A 23,650-nucleotide genomic window follows, 5' to 3' on the forward strand; every position below is an offset into this window, starting at 1 on the left:
TGCTAGTCTTACTGGAGTGAGATGATATCTCATGGTTGTCTTGATTTGCATGTAGGGTTTTTTAAGTCATCTTTATTAAGTGCTTCATGTCTTCTTCACTTTCTGCAAACAAGGCTGTGCTATCTGCATAATACAGATTGTTGATGAGACTTCCTCTAATCCTGGCTTCATGAATTATTTGCTCAGCATATAGATTAAGTAGGTATGGAGAATGGATATACCTCTGATGTATACCTTTCCTGATTTTAAACCATGCAGTATCCCTTGTTCTGTTTGAATGCTTACTTCTTAGTCTATGTACAGATTTAAAATAAGCACAATTAAGTGTTCTGGAATTCTCTTCTTCTCAACTTTATCCTTATTTTATTATGATCCATACAATCTATTGCTCAAATATTGGCAAATTAAAATAGAAAAAAAAGATGATGAAATCAGAACATTTCAAAGGGAAACTCAAGAAGATAAAGCAAACTAGTATAACAAAATGTGCGTAGATCTGGAGGTAGAAAACCAAAATAGGAAGAACATATTTGACATTCTCATATTGACAGAACTGAAAAAATGTCATACCTTCATTAGCAGTACTGCAGGATTCTATGGGCAGAAAGTTGAATGACTGCATCAAAAGATTAGAGTCACTGTACCAAAAAAGAAAAAAAAATTGGTCAACTAACTCAGGAAGTATATGATCAACACCAAGGTACTGAAGGAAGAAGTCCAAGTTGCACTGCAGGTATTGGTGAAAAAAAATAAAGCCCTAGGGATTAACAGCATACTGAGATGTTTCCGAAAACATGTAACCCTGCATGTGGTTCACTAGCCTCTGACAAGAAATTTTGAAGACCGACCTATCTGACCGACCAACAGAAAGAAATCTGTATTTGTTCCCATTAAAAAAAAGATGATCTGAGTATATAAATTCTCAAATATCAGTATCACATGCAAGTACAACTTTGCTGAAGATTATTCAAAAACAGTGGAAGAGTTCATCACCAGTAAGGTGCCATAAGTTCAAGCTAGATCCAGAACAGGCCTTGAAATAAGTTCTAACACTTGAGCCAAGATGGAGCTTGGCTGAAATCAGAGTATCAGAAAGATGCGCAGAACTAGAGATTGTGAGTACATAGCCCTCATTCCCATGACAGATCCAGTGGCTGTCAGGTTTGGAAGGCAGGCAGTATTCTGGTTTGACAACCGCAATGGAGTCACTGAAAGTAGAGAGGGCAACCATGAGATCACTGAGTGGCTCGGTGATACATCTGGAATGAGGGACATTCATATTCTCAATCGGACAAGAAGAAAGCACACTTTTGCATGTGCCTCTGCGTGCAACATATTACGGCGGTGCCGTCTCTAAAGCCTTTCTGCTCAGGTCTCGACCGCTGGGAGAACAGCCCTTCTTCCAGGCGGCTGGGACAACTCTCAGCGGAATATTCCCGGCGCTACAGGGGCGGACGCGGTACCCGCGCGGCGCACCGGGAAGGGGCGGAGCCACAGCCGTGGCGCCAAAACGCGAACATGGCGCCAGAGCGGGTGCGGAGCCGGGCGCTCTCGGCCTTCAAGCTTCGCGGCTTGCTGCTTCGAGGGTGAGTCTCACTGGCAGGCTGCGGGGCGGGAGAGGAGAGCCGGGTCCACGCTGCTGGCCGGGGCAGCGGAACGCGCCGCGGCGCCTGTCTGCCGGCCGGAAGGACCCTGACTCTCAATGTCAGGGGCTTTGGAGTTTTCTGTAGCAAGTTCGACTTAGTAGGATACCTCCTTAGGCTTTTTCTACCGTCGCACGGAGTCTAAAAGTTTCCAATACTGGGAAGACTCCTCTCACTTAAGACAGGTTGAGCCAAAAAATATTCTAAACACACAGTGATCTGTCCTTGGCAGCTATTTATTAGCAGTGTGACTTGGACATTTACCAGCCTCTCTTAGCAACATGAGAATAACCATGCTACTTTTGGGAGTTGCAGTGATGTCTCATGAGAGACCCGCTAAAGTCCAGCTGCTTGTCAGTACTTATCATTTGATACTGTTGCGAGAATAGGGGGTGCCTGAACCCTTGCACTTTATGTTACGTGCCGTCAAGAAGACCACGACTCAGAAGGACCCTATGATAGCGACAATATCTCTTAAGCCTACTCTATCCTGAGCCAATATCACAGCCTCTAGCCGACCTACCCTCATTCTCCAGTTACTGTGTCAGTCCATCTTATCTGAGGTCTTGCTCTCCTGCGCTATCTTCCAATCATAATGTCCTTTTCCAAGGACTGGCCCCTCTTGGCAACATGTTCAAACTGTGAGACGGAGCCTCAAAATCTTTGCTCCCAAGGAACAGCCTGACTTTCTTTACCTTCTCCAGGACAAACCTGTTAGTTCATTTGGCAGTCCATGATATCTTCAGTACTCTTCTCCAACACTGAAACTCAAAAGTATCAATACTTCTGTTCTCTTTGGTCATTGTCCAGCTCTGTGATGCAGGTAATTGTGAAGATCATGGCCTCATTCAGGCACACCTTAATCTCTAGATTGACATTGTTGCTCTTTAGCACTCTGGAGAGGTCGCTGACAGGAGATTTTCCTAATACAGTCTGTCTTTTAATTTATTTTTAATTTGTTTTTTTGTTATTGAGCTTCAATCCATACTGCAGACTGAAGCAGCACTTCTACATTATTATTTTCTGGAGCATAAAAAATTGGTAGGTTTTAGACACGTTCCTAGGTTGCCTCCTGGCCTGTTTGGTTTTAAAAAAATTTTCCTTACAACTTAGCCTTGAAATCCTTCTCTCTGTGTGTGTATTTATTCTTTGTTGTGATCTGAGTAAAGGTTTACAGAGCAGATTTTCTATTCATTAATTTATACATAATGTCTCATATCATTGATGACAGTTCCCACATTTCAACAGCCCTCTTCACTCTTTTTTCCCGTCTTCATTCATCCTTCTTCCTTAGCCTTTCCTGCCTTCTGAATTTTATTTCTAGCCAAATGCTACCTTTCTAGAGCATTTTTTTTAAAAAGACACCTAAAACAAGGAAAAAAAAAACCACACCAAACCCTATTGCTCCCAATAACGTTTTCATTTCATTGATCATTTCTAGTTGGATACATTTTGTAGAAGAGTAATATTACCTCCTTTTAACATGATCTGACCCAGTTGTTTTTTTTTTTTACTTTGTTTTAGGATGAATCTCTTCTGCATCATCTAATACGCGGTTCATATACTCAACAAAACCTATGATAACAACCCTCGATCCACATATTCACTTGCTCATAGAGCCACACTTGAATCTGAGATCTATTTTGCAAGTATCTTAAGATGAGGTTGATGGGCTGCACCATCACCTTCTTCACTTTTTGGTCTCTGGCCATGGTGTGCCATGGTGGGAGCTCCCAAAGACCAGACTAATCTTGTTTTTGTTTTGGTTTTTTTTTAAAGGCACAGTGGAAGTTTATTTAGTACAAGTACTGGAAATAAGCAACATTACACCTTTCCCTCTGAAGTACATATTTTGACTATGCTGCCATCACAGTTTTGATTTTCTAGATAAGAAGTTCATGACTGCATTTACACACTCATCTGACACCCATCTGCTCTGGAGGGCAGTGCATTCTTCAGAATTAATGGCATGTAGCTTCTCTTTCTCCACATTTCTGATAAGCTGTTTTGAAATTCTCATGACATTTGGGGGAAGCTTTGAATTTGCTTTCAGCCTTGTCCAAACTTCTTTCTGGAAAGTACTATCAGGGAAAAGTTCAGTAACAAGTCCTTGAGCACATGCTTCTTTTGCTGTTAATTTCTTTCAAAAAATGAGCATTTCAGCTGCCTTGGCTGAGCCCATTATCTTTGGAAACAGGTAAGAAGAGCATCCTTCTGGAGTTTGGCCCAGGTGACTGAAAGGTGTATGAAATGTTTCCCTGTCGGAAGCATACATGATGTCAAACAGCGCGAGTGTGGTGACAGAAATTCCCACAGCTGGCCCATTTAGCACTGCAACCTGATGCTGAGGGAAATCTAGAAAACAGTCTACAAAATTCCTCAGTAAAATGGCACTCTGTTGGTTCTTCTCTTCTACACCACCGGAATATTAATAAAGTTGTTCAGGTCATTCCCACTACAATAATAGTCACCACTTCCTGTTAACACAGTTATGGCTGAGTCATCTTTGCCTGCTGCTTCAAGTGCAAACATAATTTCATGATATATCTCAGTCGTGATTACATTTTTTTTTGGTGGGAATGGTTAAATGTGATCTTTGTGATGCCATCTTCTGAAGGCACCAGAAGGATTTTGTATTCGGAGTGTGTCCTTTCTGCACCAGCCTTCCCTGGCTCAAGGATTCAGATGAACTCAAACTGGACACCTATTCCACACAGTTCTGCTTTGCAGTTTCCTTGGGCAGGCTGCCAAGGGCACTCTATGCATCCCATTTGGCCTTATTGATCATGTTGAACATACCTGGTTTTGGCATATTACAAGGTCCTTCAGTGGCCTGCTTATAGAGTGCATAGAGCTTTAGCTTTGCTTCATTTCCTGGATCTTGTGTCAAGAATTTCAGTTGATTCACAGCATTCTCAAAGTCCTTCTGGCATCCATTGCTGTTCTGGTGAAGTGAAGCTGAAGTCTTGGGACACTAATGACCTTCTGAGAACTCCATCTGGGGGTTGAGCACCAGCTCGCAACCACAGCGGCCATAATGAGCAGTCAGCCACTGAGCAGGGATGGGGTGAAGGCTTGTGTGGGTCCCAGCGGCCAGCAGTGAGTGCAGAGCCAGGGGCAGTGTCAGTTGTACTAGGGAGAGGGCTAATTTTGTATTTTTTTAAACATTTTTTTTTAGTTAATATTTTTATCATTTATATATGTTGTGTCTCATGCATATATATTGTGTTTTATACAGTTTTTCATTTACATTATAGTTTGTTCATTTATATTGTAGGATTCCCCCCCTTAACAATCATCTTATTATAATTGCTTTTGTGAAAGCCTATAAACCAGCTACTTCATGTCTCATGCCCTAATATCCCCCTTTTAGATAGTCAATTTCTGATTTGCCCATTCCTACCAAACCAATACTCTGAAGGAACAAGCATGTCCCTTTTTCCGAAAGATCGTCTGTTCAACTTGGAATCTCTGAGCATCTGCATCTATAAACAAAGTCCAGTTCAGAGCAAGCCATCTGGTTGAGGCAATCTACCCTAGCTCACAGCATGGATCCTCTTAATTTTGTATTGTTTTAAGGAGGACATTCCCAAGATTTCTCATTTACGCCTGCATTGCCTTTTAGAATCATTTTTTGTATACTCAGTATTGAAATACCTTCTGACCTAGACTTTTTGCAACTTTTCCCTCGTTTTAATGTTTAATGGTGCACATTTACACAGCAAATTAGGTTTGTTTTACATATTATTCGTTGATACTGGTTACATTTTCACAATTTGCCAACAGAGTGTTTCTCTTCTAATTGTTTGAGTAACCTAATTTCCCTGACCCTGCCCCCTTGACTTTTGGATCTTTGTTTCAGAGTGCCTATTGACCCTTCTCTCATTTGATGTTGTTATTTTGTGCCAACCAATCAGAGTCAACTCAGCTGACCCATAGCAGACCAAGCAAGGGGTTTTCAGAGGCAATAAATCAGGGTGAGAATGTCCATCTTTCTTCTGTACTCCCTTATTTAGGGGACTCTTTTTAAAAAAGGAGCATAATACTTGTTGTGATGCTGTTTATTTCATGAGCCAGTCTGTTGCTTAGCTGAAAGATGATCTCTGAGACCAGTTCAGTTCAAAGTTTAGAAGGCGACAGACGCCAGAGCCGGGCGGCCGGGCACAGCCTCACTAGAGCGAATCTGCCAGACTGTTCCTGGAGTTAGCTGCCGGCTTCAGTGAGAATACTCTGGCCGCGCGGACCGCTCAGAAGGGCTTGAAGAAAGTGGTCTCAGGATGCCGTCCAAAGTCAGCGGAAGTGGCTGGAACTCTAGTTCCGAGACGGCGTTCTGCGGGGAACGTCAGATATTTAGCTTCCTGTGGTATATTGATGAGCAGAACTTTTCCACTGCATACCTCACTTGTGCCTAAGGAGATATTTCCAAGAACTTTCTTAAAAATCACTGCACCCTTAATAAACAAAAGAAAAGAATATTCAGAGAGGAGAATAATAGGATATTCTATGCAAGAGATGTATGATGTAGTATCGAAAGTAGACCATTACAAGCATTTTGTTCCTTGGTGCAAAAAATCAGATATAATATCCAAGAGATCTGGATGCTACAAAGCACGATTGGAAGTTGGATTTCCACCTGTTTTTTTGAGCGTTATGCTTCGGTAGTAACCCTAGTGAAGCCACATTTGGTAAAGGCATCCTGCACAGATGGGAAACTTTTCAAACATTTGGAGACTATTTGGCGTTTTAGTCCAGGACTTCCTGGCTACCCAAGAACTTGTACTTTGGATTTTTCAATCTCGTTTGAATTTCGCTCACTTCTACACTCTCAGCTTGCCACACTTTTTTTGATGAAGTTGTAAAGCAAATGGTAGCTGCCTTTGAAAGAAGAGCAGGTAAACTGTATGTCCCAGAGACAAGTATACCTCGAGAATTAATGCTTCATGAAGTTCATCACACGTAAAGGGAAAAATGGACTGATATCAACTATAACTTTATTCGCTTTTAGAAGTGCTTTCGGAAGTCAAAAAGCATTTATTAAGCCCAGCTTTGATCATAAACTTGCACCGTTGAAAATTTGCACATAGAATATGGAACAGTGTGTACATGGAATTATTTCTTCAATCAAGTATAATTCAAAGTATTATGTGCATTAGCATGTTGTGAATTTACCATAATGAGGTATCATCATCATTGCTAGAATACTGACAGCACTATTCTGAGCAGAAATTGAACTGAAACTTTAAATTATCACCTACTTGGAAAGGTTAGTTAAAACACATGTAGTATGGCTTTATTAACTGTATCACATTTCTTATTCAGAATTTTTGTAACTTATTTTTATAGGACTTGCCTCATTGTTTAGGATATTTATGTAATCACCACATATTTAAATAAAACATAGGCTACAAGTACTGTTAACAAACATTACCAGGCATTTTTTATCATTTCTAAATTGTCCTGTACGCAGTAGAGGATTCACTACTATAGTGAAGCTTGTGTCCAGGTAAACAAAGTCTTCTTCTTGGTGAGTGGTCCAGAGATTGAAGCTACTTTTCTAAATAGTTAACAACGCTCTCCCAGGTCCTTTGCCCCTTTCTACAATACTAATTATGTCAAATCTCATCTACAATATTAAGTGAAGTAGATGAAAATGTTAATTATCCATTTTCTATTTATTGTGTATTCATTTTCAATAATGTATTTCAAACTAGTATTTTTTTTTAAAAAGAAATCAACATAAGGACTGAAGTGGTAACAATAAAGTTAATTTGTTTACTCTTAAAAAACAAAACAAAAACAAAGTTTAGAAGGCATCTGCAAAAGGAGCAAGGGCCATATGAAGAAGGCCATATCTGAGCTCTACTATGTCCACAAGGGGGAACTGCCCATCATCATCATCATCTGTGGACAAAACAAATTTCCATGAGGTCAGACAGGTCTCTCACATTTCCATACCTTTTTCTACCAACTCCAACACCAATCCTGTTCTATTGGGTCTGAAGTCTGTTGCAATTGCTCACAGCTTATAGAACCATACTTAAAAGTATAGCATTTATTAGGAAAGTTAAAAAAAAAAATAGAGGCGAGCTCTGGTGGTGGGAGGCTGCACTGCGGTCCCGGAGGTGCGTGGTTCGAGTCCACCAGATGCTCTGCTGAGGAGGGGGGAGCAATCGCCTCCTGTGCCAGTCAGATCCGATTTGACAGTACACACATAAAAAGAATAAATAAATTAAAATTATCTTTAAAAATAAAACAAAAAAAATAGAAATAAAATAAATAGAGACTATTTCAGATTGGCAACAGGACATAGTCATTTGATCAGGATAGTTTCCAAAATGTGTTCACAGACACCTCAGCCTGTAGCCTTGTTGTTACAGAGCTCTTAGTTCTGCCAATCATGGCTGTTCCCCAAGTCCTCCAGCAAGCTTGGGTGAAGGTGCTTGCTTAGCTCTGGTTCTGTGGAGTAGCAGCCCAAGGTCAGCTCTATCTAATGTCTAGGCCACTGTTTCTCTGCTTTGGCTGCTGCTGTTTCTCCTGTAAACCCTAGTCTGAGTGGCCTCGAAGGATGTACAGTCTGCATACGCTGCTTCTTCTATGCTAATGGTGAGATTCCCAATTTCTGCTGCTCAGTCTGCTCAATACTGGCAGGATTGGCCATTCCCCTTATTAATAGACCAACACACCCCATTTACATGTCCCTGCCCATCCATGTGGCAGTTAAACTCAATGGCTAGGAAAGCCATTTTGGACAATAAAACCTTGACACCACAGCATCTCAGGATGTAATTCTTAGGATTCCTCTAGTCCCAGCTGGTCCATTTAGAAGTCCAATGTGTTTTGTTGTTTTGTTTTGTTTTTTTTTTAAAAGAGAAATTTAGTTTGTTTTACATTTTTCTCTCATTCTGTCTGGGATGATCTATCCTTTGTCAAAACTGTTGTTGATCATAGCTGAACACCATCTAATTCTTGTTTCACAGAAGATGAGGCTGTAGTTTGTTATCATATTTTCATTGTTTTGTGGATAATTCTTTTGTTTGTTTTTATAGTGATGAAGTTTATAGGACTTTTGATAGTGTTTTTTAGGGAGATCAGTGGTGAGAAATGACGTTTGCATTCCAGTTACCGGTTACCATTAACACATGTTGATTGCATGCTTGGCTAAGTTCAGACTACAAAATTTGGTAATAATCTTTCATTTCTTCCTCTTTGGCTTTCTCTGTTGGAGTAAATATTTGAATAATAGTTGTTTTAACAGATCTTCCTTATATGGATAATATCCTATCATGGATAATATCCTATCACTCATAATTTTGTACTTCAGCATAGAATTTGAAATTGTCTTTTTAACAATGACTGCAACATTAGTTTTCTATTTAAATCAGATTTTCATTACTTTTAGATTTAAGTCAGAATTTTGGGTGATTTTAATATGAGTCTTGCATCTATGATTGTATTCTAGCTGAATGTCAAGTTGTTTTCCCCTGATACCACAGTGGGAAATGGTGATGATATCTTATTCCATTAACTGGAATGGTACTTAAAATAATGTGTTATCAAGTTTACAAATATCTGAGTGTTTACCGAGTTCAGGATATGGTACCTGACATTAGGACAGATGCCATTGTTAAGCAAAAGGTAATAAATACCACAAGCCTAACACGATGTATCAACTCTAATCTAACTAAGATTTTACACACACACACACACACACACACACACACACGTATATGTATGCATATATATGTATATAAGCTTGGAAGGAGGAGTGGCATCCACTTCCATAATAGCTTGCCTCTGGAAACCCCATGAACCTAGAGAGAGGATGAAAGGCACACAAGCATTGAGACCTTTCTTTCATAGGGTTGCTATGAGTTGCCGGCGACTCAACAACACTTAACAACAACAACAACAACAACAACAACAACAACAACATATGTATATAAGGGTGATTGCAACAGTTTTGTAATGAAAGAGTGACTACGTCAGGAAATACTGGCCTATGGACACTTCTTTAGAGGAATGATATGATTTGGGTTTTGTGAAGGGGGAAGAGTCCTGTGTGCTGCTGTGTCTGAGCACCCTGGCAGAATTCTAGGGGAGTGCCCTCTGAGCTGCCCAGAACAGCCAGTAGCAAGGAGAGGGCCTCATGGGTCACTCTGAGTCCACCCAACCTCCAGTAACCCATGAATTCTTCTAGTCCCCACCCATGGGGAACCAACAACCAGAGAGACAAGAATCCTGCAGTCGGCCTCTCAAATGTCTGAGCTGCCCTAGTCAGCAGAAATAAGAACTTCCTGTGGGCCACCCAGACAAGCAAACAGCTAGGAAAGTGCCTTATGAGAGAATTGACTGACCACTTGGAGACTTGAGGAAAAGAGACGCCTGGCAGCATTTCTGGAACTTTCTCAGCTTTCCAAGGAGCTTTGTTTGTTCAGGGGAAACAACCCCTCCCATCCAGCCACAGGAGAGAGCACAGGCACCTCTTAGCACCAATACTTGGGGAGAAACATGTCCTAGAGAGCATTCCTGGGACTTGGTCAGCTCCCCAGAGGCTTTACTGACTCAAAGAGGAAACAGTCCCTTCCATCCAGCCATAGGAGATGACACAGACTGAAGCAGCCATCTTCTAGAAGAAACTCCAACCCCTCCCCCTCCCCAGTCAACCTTCAGCCCAGGATAGATAAGTGAGCCCATCATAGCTGGGCTAAGAAGGAGCCCCCAGCTCTCTGCCTCTTTAACAACAACCAGATAAGAAAGGTGCTCTAAGAAATAAGGAATAGAATGATCCACAGATGACCACCAGGGAAGATTGCCACAGGAAGCTGAATCAGGGACAACACTTAAGATTCTACAACTCTACTAATAGCATCATAGAGATAAGGAACTGACAAATACCTACACAGACACAATAGAAACTGCCTCACACATACCAAGAAGAACTTTACATGATGTCAAGGAAGCATCAGGCAAGGCCAAACATTATGGAAAACCAAAACAAGCTTTATCCTAAAAAAAGCAGACTAGACCCCAGATCCATTGAATATACCAGAGAGAGGAAGGCAGAAAAAAAAAGATACTGAGATGGAGTTCTAAGAACTGGTACTGAATAAAGTACAAATGATCAAGAAAAAGTTGAAGCTAAGTAAAAAGGTAAACAATTTATAAAATTATCACAAGATAGAGTGGATACAGCCATCATAGTTCAAGAAACAACAGAAAATCTTAAAAATTCAATCTAGAATACCAAGGCACCAAAAAACAGAATAGAAGAGGTGGAACAGAATCAGCATGATAGAAGAACCTCAATGAAAATTTACAAGAATAAAAAACAGGAAATAGAAGGAAAATGAAGAAAACATTAGAATCATGTGGGATGACGTCAAACGAAAAAACATACACATGATTTGAATTCCAGAATGGGAGTGGAGAAGAAAGCACTGAGAAAATTACAGAAGAAGTACTAGAAGAAAACTTCCCAGGTATCATAAGAAAAATGAGGAGACTCTCATTCAAGAAGTTCAAAGAATGCCAAACAATTAGATTCCAAAAGATAAACAAGAAAAGGTATCATAGTTAGATTCTCCAAAATCAAACATAAGGACAGAATGGTAAAAGCTTCTGGAGAAAAAAGTAGCCTGCAAAGGAGAACTAATTAGACGCTGCCTTCTCAGCAGAAGCCATATGAGAAAGAAGACAATGGGATAGCATTTAGAGAAGACTGAAAGAAAATAATTGCCAGCTGAGGATCCTGTGCCCACAAAGGTGTCAGTTATAAGGAAAATATTAGATAATTTACAGAAAAGCAGCAACTTAAGGAATCTGTCAAAACAAGACCAACTCTACAAGAAATACTGAGAGTTTTTCACACAGAAGCAGCAGAGTAAAGTGGATGGATCAAAGTAACCAGCAACAACAGAAAAAGGAACACACCAAAAGTGCAACAATAAAAACTTGTCTGTCAGTAATCACACTCAACATGAATGGCTAGCAGAATGGATTAAAAAACCCAGAGCCCATCATTACGTTGCCTAAAGAGACACATTTAAGAAATGAGGAGAAAGAATAAAAATCAAAGAGTAGGGGAAACTATACCAAGAGAATAGCATCCATAAGAAAGCTGGAGTAGTGATACTTATCTCTGATAAAATAGACGTCAGGATGAAAGAGATAAGAGATGAGGAAAGATAGGTGAGCTCTGGTGGCCTAGTGGCAAGAAACTGCACTGCAATCCCAGAGTTGTGCGGTTTGAATCCACCAGATGCTTTGCTGGAGAAGGAGGGACAGTCTCCTCCTGCCAGTCAGATCCCATTTGACAGTACACATAAAAAATAAAAGTATTAAAAAGAAAGATAAGGGAAGACATTAATGGTTAAAGGTACAGTGAATCAAGAGGACATAATGTCTATGCACCCAATGATAGAACTGCAAAATACTTAAAACTATAATTAAAATACTTGAAGAAAGAAGTAGACACCACTGCAATAGTAGTAACAACTTCAACACATCACTGTTACCAAGGACAGGTCAACAGAAAAGAAGAACTAAACAATACAGTTAGTCAACCTCACAGACATATTCTGGGTACTTCACCCAACTAAAATCCAATTTACATTTTTCTCAAGTGCACACAGTACCTTCTCTAGAATTGACCACACAGTGGAACACAAAGCAAGCCTCAGATAATTTAAAAATATTAACATAATGCACAATACAAAATATCTTCTCAGACTACAATGTCATAAAGCTAGAAATTATCAGAAGGATAAAGGAGAAAAAACACCCACATGGAAACTAAATAACACCTTGTTTGAGCACAACTGAGTTATAGAAGAAATAAAAAATGAAATTAAATATTCTATAAAATGAATGAAAATACATATATCAAAATTTCTGGGATATAGCTAAGGCAGTCAGGGTTTAGTTCATCATAATAAGCAAACACATACACATAAAAATATAAAGTACTTAGCATCTGCAGTAAATTGAAAAAAGAAGAACAGACTAATCCCACAGCCTCTTGAAGAAGGAATTTATCAAGATAAAGGCTGAAATAAATAGGATAAAAAACAAAAGCAATTGAAATCATTAACAAAATCAGGATCTGATTCTTCAAAAGAGTTAATAAAATAGGCAAACTACTTGCAAATTTAACAACAAAAAATAAAAGAAGACACAATTCAAATAAGAAATGAAAGAGGAGATATCACAACAGAATCAGCTGAAATTAAATAGATAATAACAGAGTATTGTTGTTGCTTTGTGCCATCGAGTCACTTGTGACTCATAATGACTCTCTGTACAGTAGCCCTGAACTCTGCTTTATCCTCTGCCAACCTTATTAGCTCTAACACACCTACCCCCATAACCTTATTCACTGATCCAATCCATCTCAATGAGGGTTTTCCTCTCTTGCAATGTTCATCCACCCTTCCCATCATGATGTCTTTCTCAAGGATCGGTCCCTCCTGGCCATATGCTCATAATAGGTGAGACAGAGCTTCAAAATCTTACCCTCCAAGGAGAAACTTGGTTTCACTCTCTTCAATGCAAACTTTCAGAGAAAAACACTCTCAGAGTCATTCTATGAAGCAAGCATAACCCAATACCAAAACCAGGCAGAGGTTGTACCAAAAAAAGAAAACTATAGCCCAATGTCTCTCATAAACATAGATGCAAAAATTCTGAAAATCCTGGCCAATAGAGTCCAATAATATATTAAAAAATAATCATGACGAAGTGGGAGTCGTAAGAGATATGCAAGGATGGTTCAACATAAGAAAAACAATCAATTTAATTCATCACATTAACAAAGCAAAGAACAAGAAACATAAGATCTTATCAATTGGTGCAGAAAAAGCCTTTGACAAATCCAATACCCCTTTCTGATTAAAATATTTGAACAAAATTGGAATAGAAGGGAATTTCTTCAACATAGTGAAGAATATATACACAAAACCAAGAGCCAACATCATTCTCATTGGAGAAAGACTTAAAGGCATCCCCCTTGCAAACAGAGACCAGTTAAGGATGCCCACTATCACCACTCCTATTCAATATTGTATTGGAAGTTCTAGCTAGGCAATAAGACAAGAGGAGGAAATAAGCAGCATCCAGATTAGCAAAAAGGTGGTTAAACTGTTGCTATATGCAGATGGCATGATAGTTTATACAGAAAACCCCAAAGATTGAATAAAAAAACTTGTTAGACCTGTTGTTGTCATATACTGTCAAGTTGCCTGTGACTCACAGTGACAATAGCTCTGAAGCCTGCCCTGTCCTGAGCCAGTCTCACTGACTCCAATACACCTGCCACCATTGCCCTAGTTACTGTATCTATCCGTCTCATCCAGGGTCTTTCGTCTCCTGCGCTGTCCCCTCAACCTTCTAAGCATTATGTCCTTCTCCAAGGATTGGTTCCTCCTGGCCACATGCCCAAAGTATGTGAGATGGAGCTTCAAAATCCTAGTCTCCAAGGAGAAACTTGATTTGACCCTCACCAAGACAGATCTGTTTGGTATCTTGATGTTCCATGATATGTTCAAGACTCTTCTTCAGCACCACAACTTAAAGGCATCAGTTCTTCTATCATCCTTAGTCCTTATCCAGCTCTCTGATGCATAGCAAGTAATTGTGAAGACCATGGCCTGGTTTAGGCATACCTTAGTCTCTAGACTGACATCATTACTTCCCTGACAGCAGATTTACCTAATGCAGTTTGCCTTTGATCTACTGCCTCCTGGTGCCAAAAGAGCTGAGCAAGCTGTAACTGTTAACAACCTCAATCTCTTCTCCATTTATCATGGTGCTGCCAGTCGGCCCAGTGATGAGAATCTTTGTAGAGTAAAAGGTTACAAGATCAACATGCACAAATCAGTTGGATTTCTATACAGCAACAAAGAAAGCCCTGGAAACTAGAAAAGCAATAACATTTACAATAGCCAACCATAAGATAAAATAATTATACCTAACTAAAGACACAAAAGACTTATATAAAGAATACTGCAAAACGCTACTACAGAAAACAATAAGAGACCTATCTGAATGAAAACATATTCCCTGTTTATGAATAGGAAAGTGTGAAAATGTCAGTCCACCAAAAGCAGTCTGCAGATTCAATGCAGTCTCAATACCGATACCAAATTAATTCTTCAAGGAGAGAGAAAAGGCACTTCCAATTTTATTTGGAAAGGAATGAGACCCAAAAAAAGCAAAGTTGTTCTGAAAAACAAAAATGAAGTGGGAGGCTTATTACACCCTGATCTCAAAACCTCCTACATAGTTACACTAATCAAAACAGCATGGTTGGTACAATGATAGAAACAGAACAATGGAATAGAATTGAGAACAAAAAAAATCAACGCATCTACCTATAGTCTACTTTTGGCAGGGCAACAAAATCCTTTAAATAGGGAAACGAAAGCCTCTTTAACAAATGGTTCTATCAAAACTGGATATCTATCTGCATAAGACTGAAACAGAGTCTACATCTCACACCATGCACAAAAACAAACTCAAAGTGAATCAGAAACCTAGGGGTAAAACCCAAAACTGTAAAGATCTTAAGAGACAAATGGGAAAAAGTTTAGAAGCTCTAAGCCTATGGCATAAATGGGCTAGCAAACATAGAAAATGCATAACCAGGAGAGGATAAAATAGACAAATGGGACCTTCTTAAAATCAAATCCCGGTGTACATAAAAAAACCTTTTTCAAAGCCCACAGAATGGGAAAAGTAATTTGGCAGCAGCATTTCACACAAAGGTCTTGTAAACTGTTGTTACATTCCATCATGTTGCCTGTGACTCATAGCAACCCTATGTACAAAAGCTCTGAAGCCTGTCCAGTCCTGAGCCAGTCTCACTGACTTTGACACACCTACCTCCATTATCCCAGTTACTGTGTCAATCCATCTCATTGGGGTCTTCCTTTTCTTTGCTTCCACCTTTCCCACCATGAAGCCCTTCTCCAAGGATCTGTCCTTCCTGGCCACATGCCTCCACAAGAAAAAGACTGATAACCCAATTACCAAATGGGCAAAAAATAAGAAAAGATTCTTCACAAAGAAAGACATTCAGATTGCTAACAGGCACATGAAAAAATGTTCAAAATCACTAGAAATCAGAGAGATGCAAATCAAAACAGCAATGAGATACCATCTCACTCCAGCAGTAGTAACAAAGTTTAACAATACAACAGACAGTAAATATTGGAGAGGATGCAGAGAGATGGGACTCTCATGCACTTTTGGAAGCAGGTTAGCATTTCTTTAAAAATCTAAACATAGGAATCCCATATGACCCATCTATTCCACTGCTTGGAATATATCCCAGGGAAATCAGAACTGAGACATGAATGGAAACATGTACAGCTATTTTCATAGCAGTGTTACTCACAATAGCAAGAAAATGGAAACAGTCCAAATGCCCATCAAGGAATAAATGAATTGAGAAATTGTAGTTCATCAACACAATACAATACTAGGCAGCATTAAGGAGTAACTATTTTGTAAAATACTATATAACATAGGGGAGACTAGAGAATATTATGCTGTGTGAAATAATCACATGAGGATAAATACTGCTTAAGACTGCAATGGTGAAAATAAGACAACAGAGCAAGAGATGTATAAATGTTCAAAAGGAGTCGGAGTGGGAGACAAGGGGGCCAGAAGAGGGAAATCACCAGGATAGCAGAAGTCAGTGGGCAGTGGAGGATAAAGGAATAGGAAAGTGTCCATGAGGACTTGAAGAGAAGGGAGGATAATAGGCAGAGATCAACTATAATTAATTTTATAAAATGCAATGTAAAGATTCTCATCACTGGGCCAATTGGCAGCATCAGTATGGATGGTGAAGAGATTGAGATAATAGTTAACAGTTTTAGTTTTCTTGGTTCCACATTCAACACTCTTGGTAACAGCAGCCAGGAAATCAAGAGACGAATTGCATTGGGAAAGTCGGCTGTGAGGGACCTCTCAAGAGTACTGAAGAGCAATGACGTCAGGCTGGAGACTAAGGTGTGCCTGATCCAGGATGTAGTCTTCACAATTACGTGCTATGTGTCAGAGAGTTGGACAGTGAATAGGGATGACAGAAAGAGAATTGATGCCTTTGAGCCGTGGTGCTGGAGAAGAGTGCTGAATGTACCATGGACTGCTAGGAGAACAAACAGGTTTGACCTGGAGAAGGTGAAGCCGGAATGCTCCTTGGAGTCAAGGTTTCTGAACTTCATCTGACATACTTTGGACATGTTGCAAGGAGAGACTGGTCCTTGGAGAGGACATGATGTTTGGCAGAGTGGAGGGGCGGCGAAGGAGAGGAAGACCTTCAATGAGATGGATCGATTCTGTTGAGTGGAGTGGTGGGAATGAGTGCGTTTGAGATGGCTAGGTTGGCACAGAATAGAACGACATTTAGAGCTCTTGTACATAGGGTTGCAAGCGACTCGATGGCACATAACAACAACAACATATGAATGATTGTAAGCAACTCAATTTAAAAAAGAACTGTTGTGAAACCAACATTTACTTTCACTCAAAACAGTAGTTGTATTTTTAGAGGCTAGTCAGAGAACTTAGTAGTTAATGGATCTTAATTTTAAACTCACATTGGTGAATGTTTGCCAAGTTTTGCCGTAAAATTTTTTGTCTTAATTACCAAAGGCTGACCTCATCTTATCTTTCTCGTTTATCAGTGAAGCCAGTAAATACCTTACCAGTGCTCTTCAATCTGTTAATGAGTTGGAGCTTGACCATACACTGGAAAAGATCATTGATGCTGTTGAAAAGCAACCTTGTAAGTATTATTTTCTGATAAACTCTCATACAGGTAATATAATTATCAATTTATAGGTTTAAGTGGATGTTTCCATATGAAAATATCTCCATATTATGTGATATAAGAATGATGGGGGGGAGGGGGAAAGAATGATGGACTTTTTTTTCCAAGGATGTATATCTGTAGTTCAGCTGTAATCTCTAGATGTTCCCCAGGAACTCTGGGGAGCTATTTTTATAATTGTTTATTCCTCATGGAAAAGCTGTTTTCCTCTCTGTTCCCTTGTATCTCTGATTTTGATTGGATCCTTTTTGAGGAATCTTGCGTCTCCTGAATGCCCATTATGTGTTAATTCATGGCATTGTTAAGCCACTATGCCACCATTTAGCTGCTGTGTGTTGACCCTAACTCATGGTCACCCATCCACGACTGAAAAGAAATGTTGCCCTGTCCTCTGCCATCCCCATGATCAACTGAGGATTGGAAACTTGTGATCTGTGGGGTTTTCGGTGGCTGATTTTCAGTACTGGATTTCCAGGCCTTTCTTCCTAGCTGTGGTCTAGAAGCTTCACCAAAATCTGTTCAGTATCATAGCAACCTGCAGGCTCCACTGACAGACAGATGGTGGCTGTACATGAAGAACACTGGCCAGAAATTAAACCTGGATCTCCTGCATGGAAAATGACAGTTCTGCCACTGATTCACCACTGCCCCATATGATTCAGTCTCAATTCAGTTAAGTAGAAAATCATCTCTCTTAATGTTGAGAGCTAACCCATAGTGTTTCCAAGGCTGTCATGGTTGCCACATGGACTGCCTGCCACTTCTTTGTCCTGTGGAACCACTGGGTGGGTTCAAGCTATTGAACTTTTGGTTAACAACTGAGTGTTTAAATTTAACTCAAAAACTCATTGCTGTCAAGTGGGGACCAACTCATAGCTCACACTCCAGCAGGTTTTTAATCACATGGGAGGAGACTGCCCATCTTTACCCTATGGAGTTTTAACCACCAAAGAGGCATCACCTTTCGGTTAGGAATACAACTTAAGGCAGGCACTCATAAATTTTTTGGAAAAAAGTAAGTAAACAGAGTTTCTTCTGTCTTATTTATTTAGCTTTTCTTTAGAGTTCATTTCATTAACACATTTAAACTTATAGTGTAAGTATAGGCCAATGAAGGACAAAATACTCTTCTATGGGGAATAAAATCCAATGTTTCTAGTGCACTAAAGGATAGAAGTAGATTCAATTCACTCTCATATGTATATAGATGTTATTTTCTTCAATTAGACATACTTGTTTTGTGAAAAATCTGTCTAATATTGTTGTTATGTACTCTCTAATTGGAATTTACTCATAGCTGACCTTTCATTGGGTTTTTGGAGGCTGTAAATTGTGCAGGAGGAGATTACCCATTTTTCTCCTGCAGGGTGACTGGCAGATTTGAACTGCATGTCTTTGGATTAGTAGTGCAGCTTCTTACTACTTAGCCACCAGAGCTCCCTGTCTAATGGATAGTCTTCATGAAGTACTGAACATGTTAAGTCAACTACAACCGACTTGAGTCCACTGTTAGTGTCACTATGTCAACTGAACATAGTGCTGCACATTTAGTAACTATTTTTTTTCTTTTACATTCAATTATTTTTTATTTCCATTCATTCATTGTTGCACATTTTCCTCCCTGCCCACCACCCCCAGTTAGCTTTTCTCTTTGAAAAATATATTTTTCATTGTTAGTAACTGTATTTTATCGCTACTGTTTATTAGGGGAGCTCTGGTGGCCTAGTGGTAAGGAGCTGCAGCTACAATCCCAGAGGTGCACAGTTTGAATCCACCAGATGCTCTGCCAGGGAAGGAGGGATAATCTCCTCCTGTACCAGTCAGATCTGATTTGACGGTACACTCACACAAAAATAATAAAATTTAAAAAAATGTGTGGCTCTATGCAGCTGTTTTGGTTAATATCAGAGTGCCCTGCTGATGCTATGGTTAAGCACTCACTTGAAAATGTATATAGAACTCATCAGCTCCTCTGTGGGAGAAATATAAGATGGTCTGCTACCCTGAAGATTTATAGCCTTGAAAACCCTGTGGGGTAGTTCTACTGTATCCTATAGGGTCACTGTGACTCAGAATCAACTTCATGGCACTGTCATATCATGCTGATTGAAATAAACAGTTACGATAAAAAGTGAAGCAAATTTAGCCTTGAAATAGTTTTAGCACTGTATAGTAAAACTACAATTTTTCAGTAGTATTTCTGTAACTGAATTACTGTTACTAAGCAATATTTTAAGCTTAAGATCTTCGTCTCTGTGGGTATATTTAAATGTGAAAAACAGAGATATGTGGTATGGGTTTTATTATTTTTATTCTTAAAAACTGTGTAATAAGAGTCTTAGGGTTAATATTTGTACATTTTTGGGGGGAATAAAGAAAGAAGCTATCTGTGAAAGAGGTCATTTTTTGTGCCTGGTTTTAAAATTTGACTTTGAAAATTTCTTTTCAGTGTCATCCAACATGATTGAACGATCTGTAGTGGAAGCAGCAGTTCAGGAATGCAGTAAGGCAATAGATGAAACTATGTACGCAGATAAAATGAACATTTTACCCTTTTTTAAGGTGATATTGAGTGGTTATTTTTAATGATTTCTTTGGGGAATGATTAATGTTCAACATGTTTACAGGGGTGTTGCAGTTATTCATTTCAAGAAAAGACTTGTATGTTGCTTTTCATCACTCTGGAGAGGTCCCTGACAGCAGTTTCCCAATGCAGTCTTTCTATTTCCTGACTGCTGGTGGTAAGAGTGTTAATTGTGCAGCTAAGCAAGCTGTAATTGCTAACAACCTCAGTCTCTTTTCCATCTAATATGGTGCTGCCAATTGGCCCAGTGATGAGAATCTTTGTCTTCTTGATGTTGAGCTTCAATCCATATTGAAGATTACAGTCCTTGACCTTCAGCAGCAAGTGTTTCAGGTCTTCTTCATTTTCAGCAAGCAAGTTTGTATCATCTGCATATCGTAGGTTATTGATGAGTCTTCCTCCAATGTTGATGCCACATTTCTCCTCATAAAGTCCTGCTTCTCATATGATCTCTTCTGCATACAGATTGGAAAGGTTTGGAGACAGGATGCATCCCTGACACACTCCTTTTCTGATTTTGAATCATGCAGTGGTTCCTTGCTCTGTTCTGAGGACTGCTTCCTAGTCCAAGTATAGGTTTCACATCAGCACAATCAAGTGTTCTGGAATTCCCATTCTTTTGAATGTTATTTACAATTTGTGTGATCCACACAGTAAAATGCCTTTGCATAGTCATTGAAATTCAGATGTTCTTCTGATACTCTCTGCTTTCTGCCAGTATCAATCTGACATTGCCAGTAATGTCTCTAGTGCCACGATCTCTTCTAAACCCAGCTTGTATTTCTAATAGTTCTCAGTCAGTGTACTGTTCCAGTCCTTTCTGGATAATCTTCAGAAGGAATTGCTAGTGTGTGATACTAGTGATATTGTCCAATAATTAACACACTCTGTTGGGTCACTTTTTTTTTTGAATGGGAATAAATATGGATCTCTTCCAGTCACTTGGCCAAGTAGTTGTCCTCCAGATTTCTTGACACAACTTGATGAGTACATCCAGGGCAGCATCTGTTTGTTGAAATGTGTCAATTGGTATTCCATCAATTCCTGGCACTTTTTTTTTCTTTCTCAGAGCAGCCTGAACTTGCTTCTTCATCACCATTGTTTCTTTCTTTTTTTTTTTTTTAAATTTTTGTTGTGTATGGTTGAATTAGATCTGACTGGCACGGGAGGAGAGTGACCCTCCTTCTCCAGCAGAACATCTGTTGGATTCGAACAGCTTGCATTTGGGATTGCAGCACAGCTTCTTATCACTAGGCCACCAGAGCTCCCCACCATTGCCTCTTGATCAAATGTTGTTTCTTGAAATTCTTCTGTCAGCCAATTCTTTTTGGTACAATAACTATATGCCTTCCATCTTCTTTTAATGCTACCTGAATCATTCAGTATTCTGCCCTTAGCATCATTAAGCATTGCAGCTCATGGCTTGAAATTGTTCTTTAGTTACTTTAGCTTAAGAAATGCTGATCAAGTTTGGCCCTTTTGATTTTCTGACTCCAGCTCTTTGCACACTTCAGTATCATATTTTGCCTTGTCTTCCCGAGCTGCCCTTTGAAATCTTCTATTCAGCTTCTTTTTTTTTTAATTTACTTTTTTAATTAATTTTAATGAAAGTTTACAGAAACTTAGGGTTTCCAGTCATCTATTGTTGTACTTTTCTCCCTGCCCCTACCCCCAATTCACTCTTCTCCTTGAAAAAGAAAAGCTTTCATTGTTTTTTTCTTTTATATATTTTTAAAAATTTATTCTTAATTTTATTTTTATTATTTTTGTGTATGTACCGTCAAATCAGATTTGACTGATAGAGGAGGAGATTGTTCCTCCTTCTCCAGCAAAGCATCTGGTGGATTTGAACCGCACACCTCTGGAATTGCAGTTCAGCTTCTTGCCACTAGGCCACCAGAGCTCGCCAAAAAACTCTTTCATTGTTATGCATTCCCTCCCCCCAAGTCCACTTCACTATGCAGCCTTCACTCTGGACTTCTGTAATGACACGAATACCCATTCTTATATCCCTTTTAAACAGTTCTCACGCTCATCTGTTTCAATGTAATATACATCATTCCTCCCCTCCTTTTCTGTCTTCCCTCCTGATGTCAGTCCCATTTTACAACAGTGGCCCAGTGCAATAATTGTCCTTTTGTGATGGAGATAATTCACTCAGCATAATGTCCTCCATTTTGAATATTTCATGAGTTCCTTGTTTTTCAGTGTTGCATAGTATTCCATTGTGTGAATATACCAGCACTTCTCTATCCATTCATTTGTTGATGGGCACTTGGGTTGTTTCCAGCTCTTTGCTATTGCGAGCAAAGCCACAATAAACATGGGTGTGCATATATCTGCTTTGGTGGCAGTTCTGGTTTCTTTAGGGTAAATTCCCAGTAGTGGAATTGCTGGGTCAAATGATATTTCTATTTGCAACTTTTTGAGAAAGTGCCATACAGCCTTCCATAGTGATTGCACCAATTTATACTCCCACAAACAGTGAATAAAGGTTCCAGTTTCTCTACAACTTCACCAGCATTTGATATTTGCTATTCAGCTTCTTAACTGCTTGATTTCTTCCCTTTGGCTTCTCGGCTCTCTAGTGCGATATTCAGAGTATCTTCTGACATCCATTTTGGTCTTTCCTTCTTTGTAATGACTTTTTGCATTCTTCCTGAATCATACTCTTGATATCTTCCCACAGTTCATCTGGTCTTTGTTCATTAACGTTCAAGGCCTGAACCTATTACTGAGTTGGTTTTTAAATTCATGGGAGAATAGACTCAAGATCCAAGATCAAATGGAAATAAAATCACTTACCAAAATTTAAGGATTATAATTCTAAATAGATATTAATGTTACTTCTTACTGCTCTCAAGTTGTTTATTGGGGGGGGGAAGACAACACACGAATTTAGCTAACTGATACAGAGAGGCTAGGTGGAAGCTGACTGCTCAAAGTTCTTTGTACCTTGAGTTGTCAAAACGTAATTATATCCTAGAGCAACAAAGGAAAAGATCGTATTTTATAGATGAAGAAAAGGCAAGACAGGCTGACTTGACCCTGGAAAATGGTAGATCTCTGCTTGGGATTCAGATTGTCTTCAGATATGCTAAGACCCTCTACTTGTTGCTTCCACCAGGAGAGCATGATCCTTTTTTAAACTGTTTTCACTTTGAGGTATAAATAGATGTAATTTTAAGGAAGATAGTTTAAATTGAAATATTTATACAATGGTGATGTGGGAAATATTTTTACCTTGGTTCAAATGTGGTTATTAAGTCTTAAAGATATAGCTGCCAAAACTTCGGGGTTCTTTTTCTATTACATAGCTTTACCAGGGTTAATGTTTCATTATATTTGGGCTAAAAGTCATTGGAAATTAATTATCTTGTTTAATAATGTAGCACCTCATATAATAAAAAGCAGATTTGTTTAAGATTTGTCTATTTTAAGATATAGTTGTCAGTTTTCAATAGGTGGAATTATTAGTTAATCTGAAAATTCATTTTGCATGAGAGTATTGATCAATGGTTTTTTAAAATCTCTTCTAAAGGAAATGCACAACCTAATAGTCTATTCTCATTTTTTTATTTTTTT

At 39.2% G+C, this 23,650-nt stretch overlaps 1 protein-coding gene and 2 pseudogenes across 3 annotated transcripts in view; 2 read left to right on the forward strand and 1 right to left on the reverse strand.

The window, feature by feature from the left end:
- Positions 1–1,475: 1,475 nt before the first annotated feature.
- The window catches only part of LOC102843624 (DNA polymerase epsilon subunit 2-like), a 53,537-nt gene continuing 31,362 nt past the window's right edge, over positions 1,476–23,650 (forward strand). For 2 of the 3 annotated variants that reach the window (XM_006899212.1, XM_006899210.1), the window contains exons 1-3: positions 1,476–1,586; positions 17,336–17,436; positions 19,931–20,006. In XM_006899212.1, coding sequence (XP_006899274.1) covers positions 1,519–1,586; positions 17,336–17,436; positions 19,931–20,006 — 245 coding nt within the window. In that variant the 5' untranslated portion in view covers positions 1,476–1,518. The remainder of the gene's footprint in view (positions 1,587–17,335; positions 17,437–19,930; positions 20,007–23,650) is intronic. The other variant, XM_006899211.1, reaches the window with a different exon arrangement.
- On the reverse strand, positions 3,511–4,679 carry LOC102846882 (annotated as a pseudogene).
- Positions 5,880–6,603, forward strand: LOC102843218 (annotated as a pseudogene).

This window comes from Elephantulus edwardii, unplaced genomic scaffold (assembly GCF_000299155.1).
Source record: "Elephantulus edwardii isolate Elephantulus edwardi_28Jun2011 unplaced genomic scaffold, EleEdw1.0 scaffold00247, whole genome shotgun sequence".
NCBI classification, from domain to species: domain Eukaryota; kingdom Metazoa; phylum Chordata; class Mammalia; order Macroscelidea; family Macroscelididae; genus Elephantulus; species Elephantulus edwardii.